The 22285-nt window shown below is 31.9% G+C and overlaps 1 protein-coding gene across 1 annotated transcript in view; it reads right to left on the bottom strand.

The window, feature by feature from the left end:
* Positions 1 to 1234: 1234 nt before the first annotated feature.
* The window catches only part of LOC134693219 (multifunctional protein CAD-like), a 58773-nt gene continuing 37722 nt past the window's right edge, over positions 1235 to 22285 (bottom strand). Inside the window, exons 34-43 of the mRNA XM_063553960.1 lie at positions 21447 to 21666; positions 15523 to 15680; positions 13378 to 13455; positions 12817 to 12958; positions 10109 to 10179; positions 9288 to 9413; positions 8939 to 9094; positions 7239 to 7340; positions 6618 to 6712; positions 1235 to 3953 (exon numbers count right to left, since the gene is read on the bottom strand). Coding sequence (XP_063410030.1) covers positions 3851 to 3953; positions 6618 to 6712; positions 7239 to 7340; positions 8939 to 9094; positions 9288 to 9413; positions 10109 to 10179; positions 12817 to 12958; positions 13378 to 13455; positions 15523 to 15680; positions 21447 to 21666 — 1251 coding nt within the window. The 3' untranslated portion in view covers positions 1235 to 3850. The remainder of the gene's footprint in view (positions 3954 to 6617; positions 6713 to 7238; positions 7341 to 8938; positions 9095 to 9287; positions 9414 to 10108; positions 10180 to 12816; positions 12959 to 13377; positions 13456 to 15522; positions 15681 to 21446; positions 21667 to 22285) is intronic.

Here is a 22285-nt window from a genome sequence, read left to right as displayed (position 1 = left end):
TGTTTCAGGACTATACTCCAAGGGCTTTAAATAACTTTACTTCACAACGAAGAAGATAACTTAGTCTTCCTATAGGAAACTGTTCACACTAATGAAGCAGGATACATTAATTGTTGTGTTTTTACCAAAATATCCTTTAAAGACGGTTGTGGCCAACAAGGACCCTCCTGAAGCATGAATTTTTATGAGGAAGTTACGACATCTCTAAAATAAAGGCAACAGAAGTATACCACTGTTCAATAGTCATAATTCAACTAAGGAAAAACAAATCCTGGTAACTATAACTGAGAAAACACATCAACTATGAGAGGAATACAACAGAACAGCAGAAACACAAAAGCAATCGCTAACATACATAGAAACTCATCATTAAAGCATGATGAATTGGTTATGGCGGTTAATCTTAATGGCCAATGTTGCATCCAATATGTTCTATTGTGGTATAACTAGACAATATTTCTATAATCGTTGTACATAAAAGGTTTAGAATTCGTTGTTCGTAACCCAACGGGGGGAATGGTTGAGCAGGAATTGCTTATTCTTTAAGAGCACATGTTTTGGCCCTGGCTTCTGATTGTGTTTGTATCATGTTGTTGTTATCTCAAACTCTTTTCTATGAAATTTTGGTTATTATTTGCAATGATATTCCGTCAAGGATTTGTTAGGTTCAGTCCAATGAGAACTAATATGACATAATGCAATCACCTTGAAGGTGAAATTTTCAAACCTTCTGTGTTTATGTTACTAAGGTGCTGGTTCATTACACAAATGCCGATATAACATCTGGTGGTACAATCTTTAGTTCAATCTGATACTACAAGCCTCGAAAACATAAAAATTTGCTCAGTGCTCGGAGCACAAAAATCATGCTCAAAACATGAAATCCAGCAATTTGATTGGTTGTTTTTCGAGTTGTTGTTTTATAACTGTGAGGCCTGGTGTACAATTGAGAAGATTGATTAAACAATTGAATCCAATAACAAGAATGTGTCCATAGTACACGGATGTCCCACTCACACTATCATTTTCTATGTTCAATGGACCGTGAAAATGGGGGAAAATCTCTAATTTGGCATTAATATCAGAAGGAACATGTGTACTAAGTTTCAAGTTGATGTGACTTCAACTTCATCCAAAACTACATCGACCAAAAACTTTAACCTAAAGCGGGACAGACGGACGAACAGACCAGAAAACATAATGCCCATAAATGGTCATAAAACAGTACAAACTATAACCAATAATATATTTATTAACATATAGAGATCATAAAGTATGCACCATTTTACCTGTGTTAGTTGTATATATACCTATCTATTATGCACAAATATAAATGACAATATCATCAAGAAATATATGTAGTCTATTTTTACAAAAGTTTTAAACAATAATTTGATATACATAATACATGCATGTATTTTTAGTAGAAGTTCTATACAATAACAAAGTAAACCCCTCCAAATATATTAGGGAAGTATTGAACATATTTATTATAGAAACTGGAAATGCTATAATAGATTTAAATTCCTTCATCCATAGGTCTCATTGAGATGGCTTCTATAAGGAACATCCAAATTCAAAATTGATCTGCTGTTCATTTATTATGTAGAATTAAAACTCTAAATATTGGTTTAAAATTATTACTAAACTATAAGATAATATATATGCAACATAATTATATATTAAACAAATTTTTAACATTTTCCTATACTATATGTTGCAATTTATTCCCCTGTTAATTCCAAAACATTATTGAAAAACAAAAGAACAGCTAAATCACTTGACGAACAACAGCACCAACAAGAGTAGTTGGTAAAATGATTATCTGTATTAATATAAGAAAATAAATCATGTCATATTTTGTTTGATGTGACTAATTCGTAACAAAATGTTGTCTGGAAGAGTTTTATTTCTTTATAATGAACTCTTTTTTATCAAGCAGCTGTAAGATTTTTTGAAAACCAGACCTGGCTTATTAATTATATTATATACTTAATGACTAAACATTTAGCACTATATTATAAATTTAAATATGTATATATGTAATGAACACAATATTGACAACTGTAATAAGAAAACAATTAAACATGTTTCCAGAAAAAAATAAAATATAATTATGCACCAAAAAACACTACAAAAAATATATAGACAATACAAAAAAAATAATTGTAAACAATATCAACAAAGTCTTATACAAAGTGGACAGACACTCAAAACAGTAAATAATTATTTGACATCTATAGAAATATCCAAAAGTAATCTTACCCTAAAATGGATCTGTACATTAAGTTATTGGATTCAGAAAAATAAGTCTTATGAAAAATATAAATTTCAAAATGCATGTTTTTCATTGAAAATCCTTGAAGCTGGAAAATTATTAAAAAAAAACCCAAACACTAATCATTTGAATTTCTTGAATTTGTGTGAACAGAAAGGAAGGAAAATTCTATTTTTAGACATTGTTCTTTATAGTTATATTTTCATTTGATGTATTCAAAGTTACTCAATGAAATTGTGTTAGTTATTTAGGATTTTGGTGGTAAAAGTACTTCCTACCCTCACATATCTATTTCAGTGGAAAACCGGCTATAAAACTATAATGAATGATATACTAAATATTTCCAGGTTAAGAGAAATAGAAATATAATCAAAGTAATCACATCTATCAAATATTCAATAAATGCCCAATGAAAATGGCAGTACAAGTCTTGAATGTTTTGACTAGATTTCAGATTTCTCTAAGGATTCAAAATGGACCAAAACAGAGCAGCATCTAACATTTAAATGAAGTATTACCTATAAGTTTTGTAGAAATCTTTGAATATGAAGTAAGGTAAATGGACCAAAAAATTGGTGCAATGTACCACACATACACATAATAGTTCTGAACTTTTCATTATTAAGGATCTACAGATAAGCCTATGAATACCAGTGTATGAAAATATGAATTTATTAAAACATTAATATAACATTAATGTAATACTTTCAAATATAGATATACATCTTTAATGCAACAATTTCAAAAAAAATAATTCACCCATATATCATAACTTGTCTTACTTTTACAAGATGACTTGCTTGAATTTAAGTAATTTAAAACTGACATTTGTATTTAAATCATGTTCTATTTGAAAAAAGACCCTTACTGAGAATAAACCCAAAATGTCACATGTTAGTTGAACTTTTGATGATTGATATGAAGTTTCTGTGCTTACATAAAGTAGTGTCATACACTTATAACCTTGTTTTTAACCTTCAGGTTAAAAAACAAATAATGTGTACAAATAATGTAAGTTACGCATCATAGCTTTAAACACCTGGTTATCATAAATAGAATCACACCCATCCATTTATGTTTTTTAAATATCTAGGTTACTCTCTAGTAGTTAATATAATTCAGTGGTCTTATTTGTCAACAAGTATTATATACTATAATATGATAACCTCCTATTTTAACACACCTTTTAACAGACCACACACATTATTTATTTTTATATATACTGAGTACAATAGAAACACAACAATTCATGTAATTGACTAATTCTATAAAGTACAAATTAAAATACAAAAACAACTTATCTAAAGATTATTAAACTGATTTTTCGTTTCAGTTTCTTCTGAGGATATGCACACAATAAACCAGCAATGTTAAAAGCTATCAGACTTCTGAGTTTCTTATGGCAACAAAAATGATCAAAAAGTGATATCTTATAGCATCTTATTCTTAAAACATTTGAATTTGGTTTCATTTGGATCAAATGTTGTAAAGTTTTGCTTTTGATTCATGTGCATTTTAATAGGAAAAATTAATATAATAGGATGCATGAAACCTTAAAGTGTGTCATATATATCAACATTTCCCAAGTACTAGTGCTAGTAATGCCATCCTCACAAACATTCCATTCTCTGTCTGTCTGAAGTAGGCAGCCCTGGGATCAGTATCAAAGGCAGTGCTGAAAGGAATAGGAATAGGAAAGAATCAGCATTCTAATATCATTCATTTCACTCAGTTTATATAAATAAAATTCATATCCAATGCATTCTCAAGTCAAATATTTCACTCAGTTTATATAAATAACTTTAATACAAAATATATAAAACAATTAATAATAATATAATTGTTTTCCTTCAATGAAATCATTCTCTCCTGTAACTAATCTACCATAATTTCATATGGTCAAGATATCTTAAATATTTGGTTTGATTTGTAAAAATAAATAAATGGGGAAAGTGTCTATGGGACACAAATGATGCCTCCACTAGCATATATTATGTTCTAAAGGGACATAACTCAAGAACAATAAAACTGACACTACCTAATTTCATAATTGAGTTTTGCAGTAATCAGCATTGTGTATAAATTTCATTACGTAAGGTTGAGGCAAACTTAATTTACAGAATGGAAAGGAAAACAATATTTTTTCTATTTGTAAAGTGGCATAACTCTAGATAGAAGTGAAGCCTTCCTAAGTATTCTTTAGTTATAAGCATTGAGCATAACTTTCATGACATTGGTTGAGGCAAACCAAAGTAAAAGAACTGAAACCAATTTTTGGACATACAGATGTACAGATTTGCAGATGGACAAGGGTAACACTTAATGTCACATTCCCCAATCCGCTACATTGTGTCATAATACAAACATTAATTTTGTAAACTACTCTCACTTTGAAACTATACAACAGGATAGTGACCACAGTGACTCCACTTTTATTGATAATTCATTCATAGATTGATTAATGAGGTTAAACGTATAGCAGATTATTTTTTTCGCGGGGTGTAAATTTTCGCTTATTTTCGTCAATTGAACAAAATTGCCAAAATAAATTCTGCCAATTTAAAAGACTACATGTCAAGGTATTGATAAAATTGTTGAATCCGCCAAAATAATAACCATCAAAATATTTTGTATACCTTATTCAATAAACTGTTATCACAGAGATATGTCTCGCCTTTTTGTAATTTTGGCAATGAATTGTGCCAATTAATGCTAATACAATTGCAAACCAAATATCAATGACCTACCACAAGTGGATCCCCATAAATTGACCTAATCACAAACTAATACATGTTATGTAAACAAACCAATCAAAGTCAATAGACCATGACTGAGGGGGCGGAGCCAAATAATCTCCATGGCAATGAGATGTGGCAATGGTAATACATCTGCATACCAATTATCATTGACATACCACTAGTGGTTCCCCATAAAACTGAGCTAATCACAAGCTAAAACATTGTTGACGCCGTCGCCGACGCCGGAAACAGCATACCTATGTCTCGCTTTTTGACTCCTTCAAGGCGAGGCAATAAAAATCGAAAAATTTAACACCAACGAAAATAACCCGTTATACCTTATATGAGGGTCTAAATAGCTCATCTATAGTATCACTAGCCTATAAACACTGACGTTTCGAGTTGAAACCCTGCATGTGGCAGGTGTGGCCCGAGTTGTGGCCAACTCAGATATCAGAGATGCAAACAAGTTTTTTTTTCCATGTCAGACAATGGGCCTACAGGGTACCAAGTTTTGCCACACCCATCAAATTTCTGCCAGACCCATATTTTCACTCAAAAATCAAATGAAATTATGCTATTGAACAAACGTTAATTTTGATTTCGTTGCTATTATTATTATTTTAAAATAACCTGTGATTCATAAAGTAACCATGATCTCCCCTCTTGCCATTTTGGGTTAAATGACCTTTCAGGTCGTTTCTCCTTTTCGTACAAAGACCGCTTTACAGCTTTATCAACTTGTATAGGTAGTTTGGTCTTTTACCGGGTTTCGACCCACTTACAAATTTTATCGGCCATGACATATTTCCTGAACTGATCAACTATGCTTAATAGACCTCCTTCCTAGAGAGCGAATTTCTGAAACAAAAAACATGACGGAAATACGGAGAATTGTTCAGGGCGAGATGGACAAGGTACGAAAGACTATTACTGGGTGGAAATACTGGTTCCCGGAGTTAAAAAATGCGGGGGAACAGGACATTTACTTTTATTAAAGATGATCGCAATTTTATAAACAAAATACTCTGCCGGGGCCGACGGGGATTTCAGTTTTGGCGGACCCAAGCAGACTTAAATATTGCCGGCCATCAGGTCCTGCACAGCTACGAGTTTTGCCGGACCTGCATAAATTCTGCCCCTTAGGTCCGACCATTAGTTGCATCTCTGAGATATTAATTGACTCCAAGGTTTCCTTCACCAGTAAAAACTGACAACATCAATTAGGCCAAGAGTACTTGCCTCAAACATCAATAATCAATATTAAATTAGTTCCATATCATTAAGGTGGTACCTAACACTACAGGGAGATAACTCTGTAAAATCAGCAGAACGTTTTAATTACGTTGTGATGTTAAGGGAATATTAAGCTTCTCAATGATCAAAATAAGTGTTTGTCAAACTGCTCTGTAATCAGTGTAATTTTTTTGATAAAATTGTTGGTTCAAATTTTTTTTTTTTTATATTTTTGTCAAAGGGTTAAAGTAAATATTTCTTCAAAATTTAAAGAAAATTAAATGAGCCTAATTAATTTTAGTGAAAGTGTTGGGTACCACCTTAGAAACAAGTGATGAACACTTTTCCATACAAGGAATACTTACCTAATTTCGTTATTTCTTGGTAGTGGATGCATAACAACCATTTTCTTCTTAGCTTTTGTCATCAATTCTGGTGTGACGATAAACTGTCCAAATGCCTACAATAAATAAACAGGTTTTTAATATCTAATGATGCAGTTGGTCAGTCGTTTGTTTTGCTAACTATATAACTGTGAGTTCACAAATTATTGCCATGTTTTTATTTCTGCAACATTTTTGATTGGGTAGGCAAAAAAAATTGTTCAACAATTGCACAAATTCCTGAATTTATAGTAAATGAAATACAATATTATATAGAATCAATTTCATAAGCATAAGGTTACATGGTTAAACCAAAATTTAGATGACTAAAATAGTTGCTTGAAAGTTAAAACATTTATGCAATTCTGTCATGTCTGTTTGATATGGCTAACATATTATTTTCAGTTTCCTGTGATTGTAAACATATTTTTTGAAGATAAATTGCTGTGAATTAATACTACCCTGTCTTAGAATGGAAGCATATAGTTGGAACCCTCCCTTCCCTTTTAAAATAGCTGGATCGGGCCCTGACTTAGCATTATCTTGTTATTTGGCATGATTCCAATATTTTCAGTTGGAAGGTTATAACAAATGAAGATATACCTTTTCAAATTCTTCAGAAGATGAAAATCTTTCTTTCTGTATTCTTGTCATGTATAGTACATCTGTCTCTGGCAAGGCATCTTCTAAACTACTAAATTCTTCCTGTTATTAAAAGAAATTACAAACTTACAAAAAAAAACCACACATACATGACATGTGGAAGAATTATTTTTGGTTCATATTGATATGCAATCCATAGATTGTACTAATATATGTAAGTAAGACTGGGAATAATAGTCTATCTGATCTCTGAGGGGGGTAGGAGGGGTCCTGATCACGAAATCATGGGCTTAAAAACACTGAATCCCAAGGTCCCAAATTCAATAAATTTGAATCAATCCTCACATCCTGAAATTCGAAAAAAGAAGTCCTGGATCCTGAAAGGGTCAACCCCGAAATCCCAAGTTAAAAACACCTGACCCCTAAGTCCCTATAAAGGTCATATCCCCCTCTCTTCTGTGTCTGAATGCTGGTGGAATCAACAAATGAAGAACAATACAATTAGTAGTATGGTTTTGGTTCTGTCAAGTACAGACTTTGTATCACATATTGACAATTTTTTGTCACCAATTGATACAATAACATTTTGGGATTAAATAAACTTCTACTTCCACATGGGTATAAATATTCATCTTGTAAATATTGAAAATGGAATAAATTCAATTCCCAAACACTTCAGACATTTGCTGTGAGCTACATACAATCTATTGTTATCTTTGGGATTAAATCAAAGTTAACTAATCTACGAGACTCAATATTTATTGAGTCTCGTAGATTAGTTAACTTTGATTTAATCCCAAAGATAACATCTTTACTACACAAGGGTTACAATCCACTTCCCTCCTCTCCACCCTTGTAGATTGGCAGATTAAGCCAACATTTGTGATAACAATGTGACGCCATGTATTGGTCGATTAAAGTCACACCCATTCTGAATACATTATTGTTGACAAATGGTAGCACTTGAACTCTTCAATTTGGAGGTAAAAAAATGGTAGCGTCTAGATTCTTCACACTTGGTAAGGCCATAATAAATAATAGGTTTGTTTGCCCAAACGCTACCTACCCAGAAAAAAGCTGCCTACTCAAATTCTTTTATTGTCCTGATTTGAAGAAGTTTTTTTTTAATCATATAGGCATGAAGACTAATAAACATCTGATACTTTAATTTCTTTTTTTGAAAAAAAAGAAAAGAAAATGCCTACCTACCTACCCACTGTCTCAACCTTTGTGAGTAGGGTTTGGACAAACCAAAATAATTTTAAGTGTGGCCTAAAGCAGGAAACGGAAATATACGTTGACACTCATGCATTTGTACAAGAAACATACACAGGAACATCTACTAGTTGATAAAAAAAATTCAAGTTGTCACTAAATATAGTCGTAGGTTTAGGATTGTAAAGACTTTAAGCATCTGGCAATTGTTTACATACACTTTCTACATTTACAGGTGATCATGTTATAGGCGCTTTTAATTGGATACAACAAGTTTCAATTGCAACCAATAAAAATCATTACCTTCTGTTTCTGAAATTTTATATCAATCAGCCAAGGGTGGAGAGGAGGGAAGGAGATTGAAACCCTTGGCTAGCGTAGATGACAAATACCTAGTATCATTTATTTACGCTTTTGGCATCACATCAAGGGGGAAATGTATACAATATCAAGTGGGACATGTTGTGGAATCATATCATACTAACCTGTGGAATTCCTTTTTCTGAAACAATGTTTTTAACACTATCTGGCATCTTAAGCAAGTCTGGTGATACATATCTAAACTTGACCCTGTATTGGGTCAGTAGCTTAGCCAAGGAATGGACAGTTCTACCATTCTTTAGGTCTCCAACCATTGTTACCTGAAATAATACAGCATCAATGATGATCCAGTGACACATTGTGGATTCATTATTTTTCTTTTGATAACATTTTTAAGTGGATTTCCAAGGTACCATAAAGTCAAAAGTACAACAAAACACAAATTGTCTATAAAAACTGTCATAATTCAAAATAAGAGTCAATCAAAATTTGAGTCTAAAGGCTTGCACTTACAGTTAATCCATTACATGTACCAATTTCTTCTCTGATTGTGAAGACATCGAGTAAGGCTTGTGTTGGATGGTCCCCAACACCATCACCTGCATTTATAACTGGCTTCCGTGAAAGTTGGGCCGCAGACTGTAAAAAATAAAGAAGAATATTTTTTACTATGTTTACTATAGAAACAAAAGCTGGGCCCCAGAATTGAAAATAAAGAAGAATATTTTCTATGTTTACCATAGAAACACATAATCTATAGAATAAGCCCAATGTTATATAATGAAATACTTAATGCTAAACTTAACAGATTTCAGATGAAGATTTAATACAGATATTATAGTTTTTGCAATGAGTAGGAACTGTCTTTTTTCATATCAGCATCAGTCCATATTGCAGTTTCATGATACACATAAGTATGTAAAAAAATACAAGTAATTGTAGGTAAGGATAATCAAAGTGTTTGTAAGGACTGAAGGGTAAAGGTAGCTTTATTTCATCAAAGTGAAGTTAAATTAACTTTTGTATTGTATTAAGCATTGGTTATAGTTGGTTTTACTACAATTCTGGACAAAGGAAGATAACTCCATTTTATCTAAAGATGACTTTAGAACATATATTAGATTACTTGACAAGTACATGTATAACATCATTTTGATAATTGAATATATATCTGAGCATATATTTCATTGATGAATTTCTTGAAATGTTCATTGATAAGATGTATATAGAATGTTATGATCAATGCACTATATATTGTGTTGAAGATTTAGATTTTAAGTCAGCACAATAGAGTTTAGATTGTATGCAATCAGTACCCAAAATCTAAAACTTACAGTGACTGCTCCAGGCTTTGGATGTCTTATAACTATTACATCAGAGTAACCACTCATTGTCATCACTGAATCTACAACAAATATAAACAAATGTCAGATTTTCTCTATTTATAAGTGCTTTTCAAAATGATAGACAAAACTTGAATTTTACCCTATGTTCTATTTTTAGCCATGTAAGTCATATTGGTTTGCAGACAAGGTTATCATACATTTCTAAAATGAATACACTGAATACACCAATGATAATTGTGGACAAGTTTGGTTATGTTCCGGACCATATGAGTATTTGGACCATACGCGTATGGTCATGACCATATGCGTATACTCATATGGTCGGACCGTATGAGTATATACTCGTATGGTTATTAACGGTCCAGACCATATGAGTATTTTGACCATATAGGTATTTTTTTTAAATATGCATAACACCATTTCAATAATACAATAAACTTTTTCTAAAAAACAATGATGGTAACATGACAATGTATTAATTCAAAGGCTACGTTAAAATTAAATATTGATGTCAAAGTTAATTTTCATCGCTTATTACATTCTTACATGTAGGCTTATTGTGACATTTACTTCCACACGTGCGGTAACATAACTTTTTTTGAATTTGCACGTCATGGCTGTACATAATCCTTTAATATCAGTTACACCTTTTGTTTGCAAGTGAAAAGAAAGCCTTCTTTGCAGCTGCATGCAGTAAAGCTGAGGTTTTGGGTTATTCAGATGTATCTACGGTGTTTATGAAGCTCTAGATTTCAAATATCATAGAACACCATATTCACAAAACAGCTTAAATAAATTATGTTCCTTGGAAGTGACTTCTTGTGTAACAGTTTAATGAGCAATTTATGGAAGTTATCTTTTCATGTCGACATATTGCTTTTAACTCGTAATAACAAATCGGTAATAGGCATCTGTATAAAATGTTTTATTATAGTTTTGACTAGCCTGGTAGTAAAATTAACTATGTGAAACTTCTTATTTATATTCAGTTAATCTCTTTATTATGATATGATAATAAAATTACCTATATGATAGCCTATTTTTAAAGGAACGGTCATACCATATGAAGAGTTTAAAAGTATTCAAAGTAGCCTGAAACAGACTGTTACATACATGTGATGGACTGTGAAACTCAGATCAGGAGATTTGGAAATTTTGGTCAGGAGATTAGGACTCAGATCAGGAGGTTTTTTATCGACATAAATTTTATCCTCAATGTAACCATATGAAGTAGAAATTGTGTTTTTTCTACAAAATGTAATATGTTTAAAGTACCCTTATGATCCCTTATTGCCTTTCTATTTGAATAAAATAAAATATTAAGAAGAATCTGTTTCCTGTTTACTTTTGTTTTGTTTTTGATAAATGATTGTTCACTGCTTGCAAATAAATCATTATATTTATCTATCTTATCTGTATAGATTTTTATTCATGTCTCCATCTCCTTATCATTGGTAAATGACAAATAAGAAAGAAATAAGCTCTACATGTTTGTTTGCAACATCATAAATTACAAACACTAACAGTAGTACTGCATGGCTTTTAAGCATTATGAAAGTCATATTTGTAGAAAACTTAAAAAGACTTAAACATTGTAAAATTTACAATGTTTTGCTATTTCTAGCTTACACAATAAAATCTTATATATACTAACATCTACAATTCTAAAACCCAAGGTTTTATAATCCCAATTAATCTCAAACTTTTAACTAGAACTTTTATTGGTGTAAATGTACATATTGAATATCTCGGTCACCTAATTGATAAACAGATTTATAATATAAACTTCAATTTAATCCATGAATGGAGGTCTAGATTGCTAAAATAAGTTATAAATTTATATTTTTTTATTTGTCCCAAAACATTTAAATTCATTTAATCAACATCCTTTTATGATTATTTGATTAAAATATTAATCATTTATAGTCTTTTTACAATTTACATTTTTAAAAGCAAAATAACTAAAAACAGGATAAAACAAAGGGAAGTAACAAAAATGTATTTCAATATTCCCAATACACATCTTTTATAACACAACGGCAGTTAGCCTGAGGTAATCATCGTTGATTACCAGTATGTATGACACCCTAGCTGTCAAGTGAAGCCAATTAATTATACATCTTCTTTGATGTACAGGTAAACTTTAACACAGGTGTCAATAACACCCGTACAGTAGTAAGAAATGATCAAATATGGCGTCTGAAAATTTTCATTCATGAAATATTTCATAAGCTTCATACACGGGAGTTTTTTCTCCTAAACGGGAGGACGGGAGGAGACCCCTGAAAACGGGAGTTTTGTACTCCCGTCGGGAGGTTCACATGTATGCTGTTAATTACCCCAACCATACGCGTTCAGTCGTATGGTCGGACCATATTAGTATATACCCATATGGTCATGACCATATGCATATGGTCCAAATACTCATATGGTGCTGAACAGTTACATTGAGCCCAGTAGTTTCATAGGAGAAGATGTTTTGTAAAAGTTAAAAGATGAGGACAGTTGACAGATGATAGAAGCCAAGTAATGAGAAAAGCTCACTTAGGCCTTTACATTTTCAGGGAAATAATATTCATATAATTAGATTGTACAATGAAAGATTATTTTTATTTTTATTTTTTTTTATGGAGCAGCTTAATCGTCAAGGTTACTGGTAATTGTTCTTGGAGACCAAAGTTTCTCTAGTTACTTACCCTCCAGTGTCTCCCCCTTCTGTGCAGAAGAATGAGCCTCATCCATGTAGACAACAGTTCCACCAAGTCGCTGCATAGCTGCAGAGAAAGAACAACTTGTTCTAGTACTTACTTCATAAAACATAGAGGCCATTACTTTACCCTGTGGAAATAAAATCACTTTAAAAGAAAAGATGTAGAGGAAAGTCATGAAATACCTGGAACAAATCTAATTTGTTTCAATTGAGGTCACAAGTCAAATTAGTTAAATCTGGCAAAATTTGTTTTCTCCTGATGATATATAAATTATTGTGAGTTTTTTTCACACAGTTAAGTATGTATAACACTGATGACACTGCTACTAATTATCTTTAATGGGAAGTAAGCTTAATTTTAGATAGACAATACTAACTTCAGATTTCAAATTTTGTTTTTCAGACTTTAATAACACTGTATATATATGCTTTTTTTTATACATGAAAATCTCATATGCAAATTAAATACAGGTGGCCATATTTGTTTACACATGCAATCTGCAATTTGGTAATTATTCTATTGCCAATAAATAACTTTGGTACATACCTTGAGTATAAAATCTAATGATTTGTCTCTGATCACTGCCAATCTAAACTGATGTGCTAAGTTAAACAAATGGTGAAGCTGTAAATAAAATGAAAAACATAACTATGACTGAAATACTATCAAAGCTATAACATAACTGTAAAAGTCTTATTCTATGATAATAGATCTGATACAAGTTTTGAATATTTAGATATATAATAACTGCAGTCAATTATTCTCAGTACAATATCACTTTTTTTAAATGCACATGTTCAAGGTTGATGATTAATAATGCTTATTTAAAACTCTTTCAATTTCTGGAAAAAATATTTTCCCTGTTTGAATAATGAATAGAATTCAAGTAAAAAGCACCTAATCCACATCATTTAAACCACAGTATTTACAGCTAAAGCGTCTTATCATCCATAATATTTAATCTATAATGAAGGCAAAAGGTTAGTTTCAGCTACAGGCAAGCTTTAACGGTACCTTTCTTTTTATATCTGAAATCAACAAGTTCATACTATTCTAATATGGTTGAGCAGAGCTGAGATACTGAAGTGTAGTTTTAAGTGTAGGTCTTCATTAACTTATAGGCTACTATTGTTTGGGAGTACCTGTGCTGATTAAATGTGTTATTTAAGAAAGCAACTGACAGACCCTATGTCATTAGAGAAAACTGTCAACTTTCTTAAAATGATTAAACTTATCCTTAATACATAGGTTGATTTTTAAAATGTATGCAAAACTATAGCTTGAATAACAAATCAACATGGTAACCAGGATGGGATATAAGGTAACAAGGGGGATAATTACCTGTTCTTTTTGGAATGCCTTTACAGTCAATACATGGTGACCAGTAACCCCATGTGTATAGTGTGGCAGTCCTACAGGTTGTAGAATGGTAGACATCTGTGTGTGTGGTGGTGTTATTAGCATTCAAGGGAGATAATTACCTGTTCTTTTTGGAATGCCTTTACAGTCAATACATGGTGACCAGTAACCCCATGTGTATAGTGGGGTAGTCCTACAGGTTGTAGAATGGTAGACATCTGTGTGTGGGGTGGTGTTATTAGCATTCAAGGGAGATAATTACCTGTTTTTTTTGGAATGCCTTTACAGTCAATACATGGTGACCAGTAACCCCATGTGTATAGTGTGGCAGTCCTACAGGTTGTAGAATGGTAGACATCTGTGTGTGTGGTGGTGTTATTAGCATTCAAGGGAGATAATTACCTGTTCTTTTTGGAATGCCTTTACAGTCAATACATGGTGACCAGTAACCCCATGTGTATAGTGGGGTAGTCCTACAGGTTGTAGAATGGTAGACATATGTGTGTGGGGTGGTGTTATTAGCATTCAAGGGAGGTAATTACCTGTTCTTTTTGGAATGCCTTTACAGTCAATACATGGTGACCAGTAACCCCATGTGTATAGTGTGGCAGTCCTACAGGTTGTAGAATGGTAGACATCTGTGTGTGTGGTGGTGTTATTAGCATTCAAGGGAGATAATTACCTGTTCTTTTTGGAATGCCTTTACAGTCAATACATGGTGACCAGTAACCCCATGTGTATAGTGGGGTAGTCCTACAGGTTGTAGAATGGTAGACATATGTGTGTGGGGTGGTGTTATTAGCATTCAAGGGAGATAATTACCTGTTCTTTTTGGAATGCCTTTACAGTCAATACATGGTGACCAGTAACACCATGTGTGTAGAATGGTAGACATGTATGTGTGATGGTGTTATTAGCATTCAAGGGAGATAATTACCTGTTCTTTTTGGAATGCCTTTACAGTCAATACATGGTGACCAGTAACACCATGTGTGTAGAATGGTAGACATGTATGTGTGATGGTGTTATTAGCATTCAAGGGAGATAATTACCTGTTCTTTTTGGAATGCCTTTACAGTCAATACATGGTGACCAGTAACCCCATGTGTAAAGGGAGGCAGTCCTACTGGTTGTAGAATGGTAGACATCTGTGTGTGTGATGGTGTTATTAGCATTCAAGGGAGATAATTACCTGTTCTTTTTGGAATGCCTTTACAGTCAATACATGGTGACCAGTAACACCATGTGTATAGTGTGGCAGTCCTACTGGTTGTAGAATGGTAGACATCTGTGTGTGTGGTGGTGTTATTAGCATTCAAGGGAGATAATTACCTGTTCTTTTTGGAATGCCTTTACAGTCAATACATGGTGACCAGTAACACCGTGTGTATAGTGAGGCAGTCCTACTGGTTGTAGAATGGTAGACATCTGTGTGTGTGGTGGTGTTATCATACCAAGATCTCTATCCCTGCTACTATCATATCCACTAGCTGTAAAATAAAGAATAATTTATAGAAGAGTTATCTCCCTCTAGAACCAAGAAGATGTGGTATGATTGCCATTAGACAACTATCAACCAAAGTCCTAATAATTTGGATATAAGCAACTATATGTCACTGGTTTGTTTATTAATCATTTGTACATTTAACAAAAAAACTACAAGAATTTTCTAATTGCTTCTATAAATATTAGAAATATTTATGTACATTATAACATGACGTTCTTAAAACACTTTGAGTATACACCCTTGGTAAAATATGAATATATTGTATGTCAGGTGATCAACAATATCATGATTATCTTAGGTTGTTCCTGTGAACTCCCACAACATATGGTTTTTATGAATGAATTACCCTATGACAAACAATGCATGTTAATGCACAATGACATAAGAATAAAACAATTTTACAGAAAAACACAGGAATGTGAAACGAAACCAAAAGTCTTAAAAAATATGGAAACATCAACAAAAGATGTTAAAAACTTGTTAAGGAAAAGCCATTTTCATAAATCTAAGTATGATAATCATTTAAAGGAGTAGGACCAGTAAGACCTCTTTCTGGCCCCAAAATATAGCAGTTTTACAAAATTGTTAAAATGCAAACTTTTACTTAGTTATTGGATAGTAGAATGGTTCTGCTACATAAATATGGGCTGTTTTTGACAATACAATGCACGTACTAGCACCATGAAGTCGTGCTAAATTACTGAAATCTTCACAATTCCAGCATTTTAGTTAAATTTTAGACGGTTTCCGGGTAAAACGAAAGTGGCCGCATTCATGTTCATCCAAAATATCGAAATGGAAGTTATATTTGATTAAAATACATAACATATATAAAGATTGAGGATGAACACGGATGAGGCCACTTTCGTTTTTGACAAAAACCATCTGAAAAGTGACATTTTTTCGCATATTTGGTAGATTTTTCATATTTGAGCTTGAATCGGATCTTTAAAATGACTAAATAAGTTAAAATCTTGCACATAAATTAATTGAATCATATGAAATAGACACTTGAGTGTTTAAAAAGTGGTCAAAATTTTTCGTCAGATGTACTGAAATTTGAGGCCAAAATCGGTCCTTACCGGACCTACTCCTTAGTCAAAACTGATCTAAGTATATTATTTCAAATCATTCAAGCATGTCATTAATTCAGTTTTCTTTGTTTTCTTACATCAATATTTATAGTGTGGTTTATTCCAAAATTCCAGAAAAAAATAATCTAATATGTTGACTTTGCTTTTATCCAAAATTATGAATAAGAGTTGTCCCAAACCAGAAATATGAAACAGTTTTGTGAAGTATGCAGTGAAAATTAAGGAAGTAATTTAAATATGCAAATAGGTGATATCAAATTAAAGTCATAGTAACCTCAAATTAAAAAAAAATTATGCATATGTTTTTTTATATTATTATTATACAACTTATGTACATATACTTTATTCTGAGGAAAATTCTTTAATTTGTCCACATTTAGAAGAAGTTTTCTTATTTTTAATTACTTCCTCCCAGACAGCAATTTGCTGACATAATTTCTGTATGCATAGTGACCTGAGCGTAACCCTTCTCGTAAAAATCCGGTGATCGCAATACGTATGGATCTGTCATTAAAATAAACAATTATCTGATTGTACATGCATGTTAAACACTTGCTCAATACCCATGCATTTTGTTATTTGTTTACTATAAGGTGACAATCGGAAAACTTTGGCTTCAAGACACGGCATTTAATGAGCAGCCATATTTGTTAAGTCATAACAGACAGAGAAAAATGCTAAATTCGTGCACAGAGGACTAAATTTATGATATATACATGCATTGTTTCAAGAATTGAATAAACATTATTTTTCACCACTCACTCGTTTCATATGACTTTAAGCAAATTGACTACTTTTTTTTAATATATATCAAAACATGCAAGACATCTTCCATAGCTAGTTTATCATGCATTCATGCTTTTATCTAAACTGTAGTTAAGCTGTTATTAGAAAAATAAAGAATTTGCAGCAGATGTACATTGAAGCTTTATACATTTTGCCAAAAAACTAAAGCTAAAAATTCACACAAAGTAGAAAGACTGAATATTGTGTGTGAATTCCTGACATAAACTCTGTACATGCACTGGACTACAACATAAACCAAATAAACAGCTCTTTTATAGCAATGATAGAACTCTGTAGGGTCCTTGCTAATTTCATACCCTGTATTATAAAATTGAGAATGGAAATGGGGAATGTGTCAAAGCTGTTTAGCTGTTTAAGTCCTTTTTCAAAATATGGTAACTACATATACTGAAGCAAACAACACAATAACAACGTTTTCTACATGTATATAAATATAAATTATACGAAGCTTGTAATGATTTTAACTACATGTACTAGTAAATAAAATATATTATATTTATCAATTAGTCTAAAACCTAAGGAGTATTACCTTTTGTATGCTCATCTCCACTAGGAATGACTGTAAAATTAGGGACTTTGTTGAAAAAGAGTTGAGTTAGCATATAAAGTGAACAAGATTATATGAGTTGTAATATATTTCAGCATACACAAATGTACACTCAGAATGCTGTTAACATAGAATGCTAGCAAGTATTCCAGGTGCAGGAATTTCTCGCTTCATTGAAGACCTGTTGGTGACCTTCTGCTGTTGTTTTTTCTATGGTTGGGTTGTTTACACGTTCACTATTTCCATTTTCAATTTTATTAGTTGACTTACTTGCTTTGTTTATATAAATGTTTGCTCAAGCATTGTAATTAAGATTGACATCTGCTATCAAGAGATAGGTGGAGCTTCAGCTTGTATAAATTATACCTATAAATGTTTTTGGAAGTTAAGCAATTTATACAAGATGAAGCCACATCTATCAATTGATATTGATGATAATTTATTTTAAATGCTTGAGCAAACATTCATACTAACAAAGAAAACAATCCCACCAAACCTATAACTTGCTAGTATTAGGATGACAGCTTTAATGATATTATATTATCAACCAAATAATGATCTTTCAGATTTCGGTCCAATAATGAATGGCCTTATTAATTAATCACTTGCCAATTATGTCTTATATGGAGTAAGTTTTTACCACAGAAACTTTTCTGTAATATTTGTTTTCACAATGTTAAGTCTTTCTCCAGAATAAATACTGATTTTTATTTTCAAAAGTTTTCATGCTCATTGACTGATCAGCACCAATATAATTCAATACCTATATGAGTTCTAAATCTTTATGTAAAATAAACAAAACTTCAATCTTTTTTTAATGGTTTGATTATATCTGATTTGTTTTAAATAGTTAGATTATTATTCTTATTTGACATCTTAAGGTCTTAAGGTGGTACCAAACATCTTGACTAAGATTAATTTGGCAAAGTTTTGACAAAATATTTACTTCGAACACTTAGTTTTATCATTGAGATGTTGACAATTTTCTTAAAATTAGAACGTGATTAAAATGTTGAACTGATTCTTACAGAGTTATCTCCCTGTAATGTTATGTACCACCTAAAGTATGAGATTTGTTACAATTTCCAAGCTACCAGTTGCCTTGTTAGAACTATATCATAATCATGCAGGTAATAAAATTAATGTTACTTAAAGCATTTGTCAAACATTAAAACCTTTTTTTTACCAACATTATTTCATTGCAAGATACGCTTGAAAATTCAAGTACATGCTCAGACAGAAACCAATTAAAAATCTTTTTTTTTAACCAATCCTCAAATGAGGAATAACAATATTAAAAATTTTAATAAATGAATAACAAGTGAAACTGCGAGCTACTGCTCACTGATGATACCCCCGCCACAAGTGGATAATATAAATAGTGTAAAAATATGCAAGTGTTCGGTAAACAGGAAGTTGTTGAGTGATTAATCTGAAAACGCATAACACGGTATAGCTGACTTATATAAATCCTGAAACCAAATTTCAGAAATCCTTGTATTGTAGTTCCTGAGAAAAGTGTGACGAAAATTTTCAACTTGGCTATCATGTGTAAAATCATACAAGTGTTCGGTAAACAGGAAGTTGTCAAGTGATCAATCTGAAAACGTATCACACGGTATAGCTGACTTAGATAAACCCTGAAACCAAATTTCAGAAATCCTTGAATTGTAGTTCCTGAGAAAAATGTGACGAAAAAATAAATAGTGAAAAATCATACAAGTGTTAGGTAAACAGGAAGTTGTCAAGTGATCAATCTGAAAACATATCACAAGGTATAGCTGACTTAGATAAACCCTGAAACCAAATTTCAGATATCCTTGTATTGTAGTTCCTGAGAAAAATGTGACGAAAAAATAAATAGTGTAAAAATATGCAAGTGTTCGGTAAACAGGAAGTTGTCAAGTGATGAATCTGAAAACGCATCACACGGTATAGCTGACTTATATAAATCCTGAAACCAAATTTCAGAAATCCTTGTATTGTAGTTCCTGAGAAAAGTGTGACGAAAATTTTCAACTTGGCTATCATGTGTAAAATCATACAAGTGTTCGGTTAACAGGAAGTTATCAAGTGATCAATCTGAAAACGCATCACACGGGTAAAGCTGACTTAGATAAACCCTGAAACCAAATTTCAGAAATCCTTGTATTGTAGTTCCTGAGAAAAATGCAACGAAAAATATTCATGGGACGGACTGACTGACGGATGGACGGACAGACAGAGGTAAAACAGTATACCCCCCCTTTTTTAAAGCAGGGGTATATTTTTTAAAGCGGGGTATAATAAAATTTATTTGTCATAAGACATATAATGAGGGGGGATAGGAGGGGTCCTGATCCCAAAATCCTGGGCTTAAAAATACAATTTCCGAACTTAAATAAATTAAATCCTGTCATCCCTAAATAAAAAAAAGAATTCCTGGATCCTGAAAGGGTCAATCCTGAAATTCCGAGCTAAATAAAACCCTATCCCGGAGTCCTGAAAAAAGATCCTATCCCCCCTCTCTAATAATCACAGTTGTCAATGTTCTTTTAAAGTTAACATTAATTAATTTTTTTTCTTTTGTCCCCACAAAACAAAATCTCTTTTTGTAATAAAATTTCTAAATTAGGGGCAGAATAAAGTATGATGTCTCCAAAAATCCCAAAAGCAGTTAAATTATAACTAAATTATATGATGAAATATGTATGAAAATAGTTAAAATTCCCTCAATGAAGATACAGGTGACAATATGAATACAAGGTATGATACAATATCATAAATTTACCATAGTCAAGAGGAATGTCTGAAATAAGATTTAATTTTCACTTAGAGAGACATATTAGAGAATAACAATAATTATACTTTGTTAAACTGAAACTGCAGCAATCCAATTTCGAAACAAAGAAAATGTCTATATTTTTCTGTGCCGATTTAATAAAGTTCAATATGGTGGATTTAGTTTCCAATCTTTTATTTATGTCTTTACTGAAAGAATATAATTCCCAAATCTTTAGTTTTTTTACTAGTGTACAAACTATTAATTCTTAGAATTATTTATAGTTTGATGATTTGTCAAGGACCAATGAATTATGATATAAGGGAGATAATCCTTGTTATTTCAAAAAGTTGTTAGTAAGATGGGCAAAGTTTTGGTTATTGCAATGCAGTAGCTCAAAATGAAAATTTCTAATGAAAATAAAAGAATCACTTTTCTACACTCAAAAGGACTCTAATTGATCTTTTGTTTTATAACAAACATCCCATGATAAAATTCTGGGGTAAAATAAGGAAACCAAAATATATATATAAAACGTACCATAGGAAGTGTAACTTTCTACTTTGACTGGTTTATTGGTCAATCTATCATAGGAAGCTCCTTGTAAGATCTTTCTAGGACTGGATGGCTCTGATGATGGAGCAGAAGATCCAACATAAGTTCCAGGTGGAATCTGTACTTGTAGCTGGTCACTCTGTACCTGGCTTGGGAAATGTTTGTAGCTTTTGATATCACAACCAAATCCTGGATTCAAAACAACCTAGCAAATACAATGTCATATAAATTCTTTACAAAATGTAGGATAAAAATCTGATTGCAATTGAAATAATAATTTACACACTTTTCTATTTAATTAAACCAAGAAAATAAATGGTAAAAAAACACTTCTAAATTTAGCAGTAATAAAATACATCAAAAAGCTTGATAAAAGATGGAAAATAGATTATAATCAAATGTATTATTGATATGTCCTTCAATTCATCTTCAATTACATCATCTATATGTTGGTATGCATTTATAACAGGAACAAAACGGCATACTTTTCATTTTGAATGATTTGAACAATTATTTATCAACAAAAACTTCTGTTTTTTCCTTTTTATTTTTAATATGGTTTATAAATCATTCAATATTTTTTTTTTTTTGGGTCATCAAATTTAACCTTTATAAAGTTGTATAAACCTTTATTTAGCAAGTCCCCTACATTTGATTTTTTAACAAGTCCCAATTCAAAATAAATGGTGCCTATTTCAGATTATAATGAGGGCTATTCCAGAAAAAAAAATGTATGGGGGGGGGGGGGGGGGGGGTTGGAAGGCACATTGTATTAATAATACATGGGTGATGGGTATCAGAGGACTTTTCACACTATAATGCAC

The sequence above is a fragment of the Mytilus trossulus genome, chromosome 12 (assembly GCF_036588685.1).
Source record: "Mytilus trossulus isolate FHL-02 chromosome 12, PNRI_Mtr1.1.1.hap1, whole genome shotgun sequence".
Classification (NCBI taxonomy): Eukaryota; Metazoa; Mollusca; class Bivalvia; order Mytilida; family Mytilidae; genus Mytilus; species Mytilus trossulus.
This window is presented reverse-complemented; position numbering and strand designations above follow the sequence as displayed.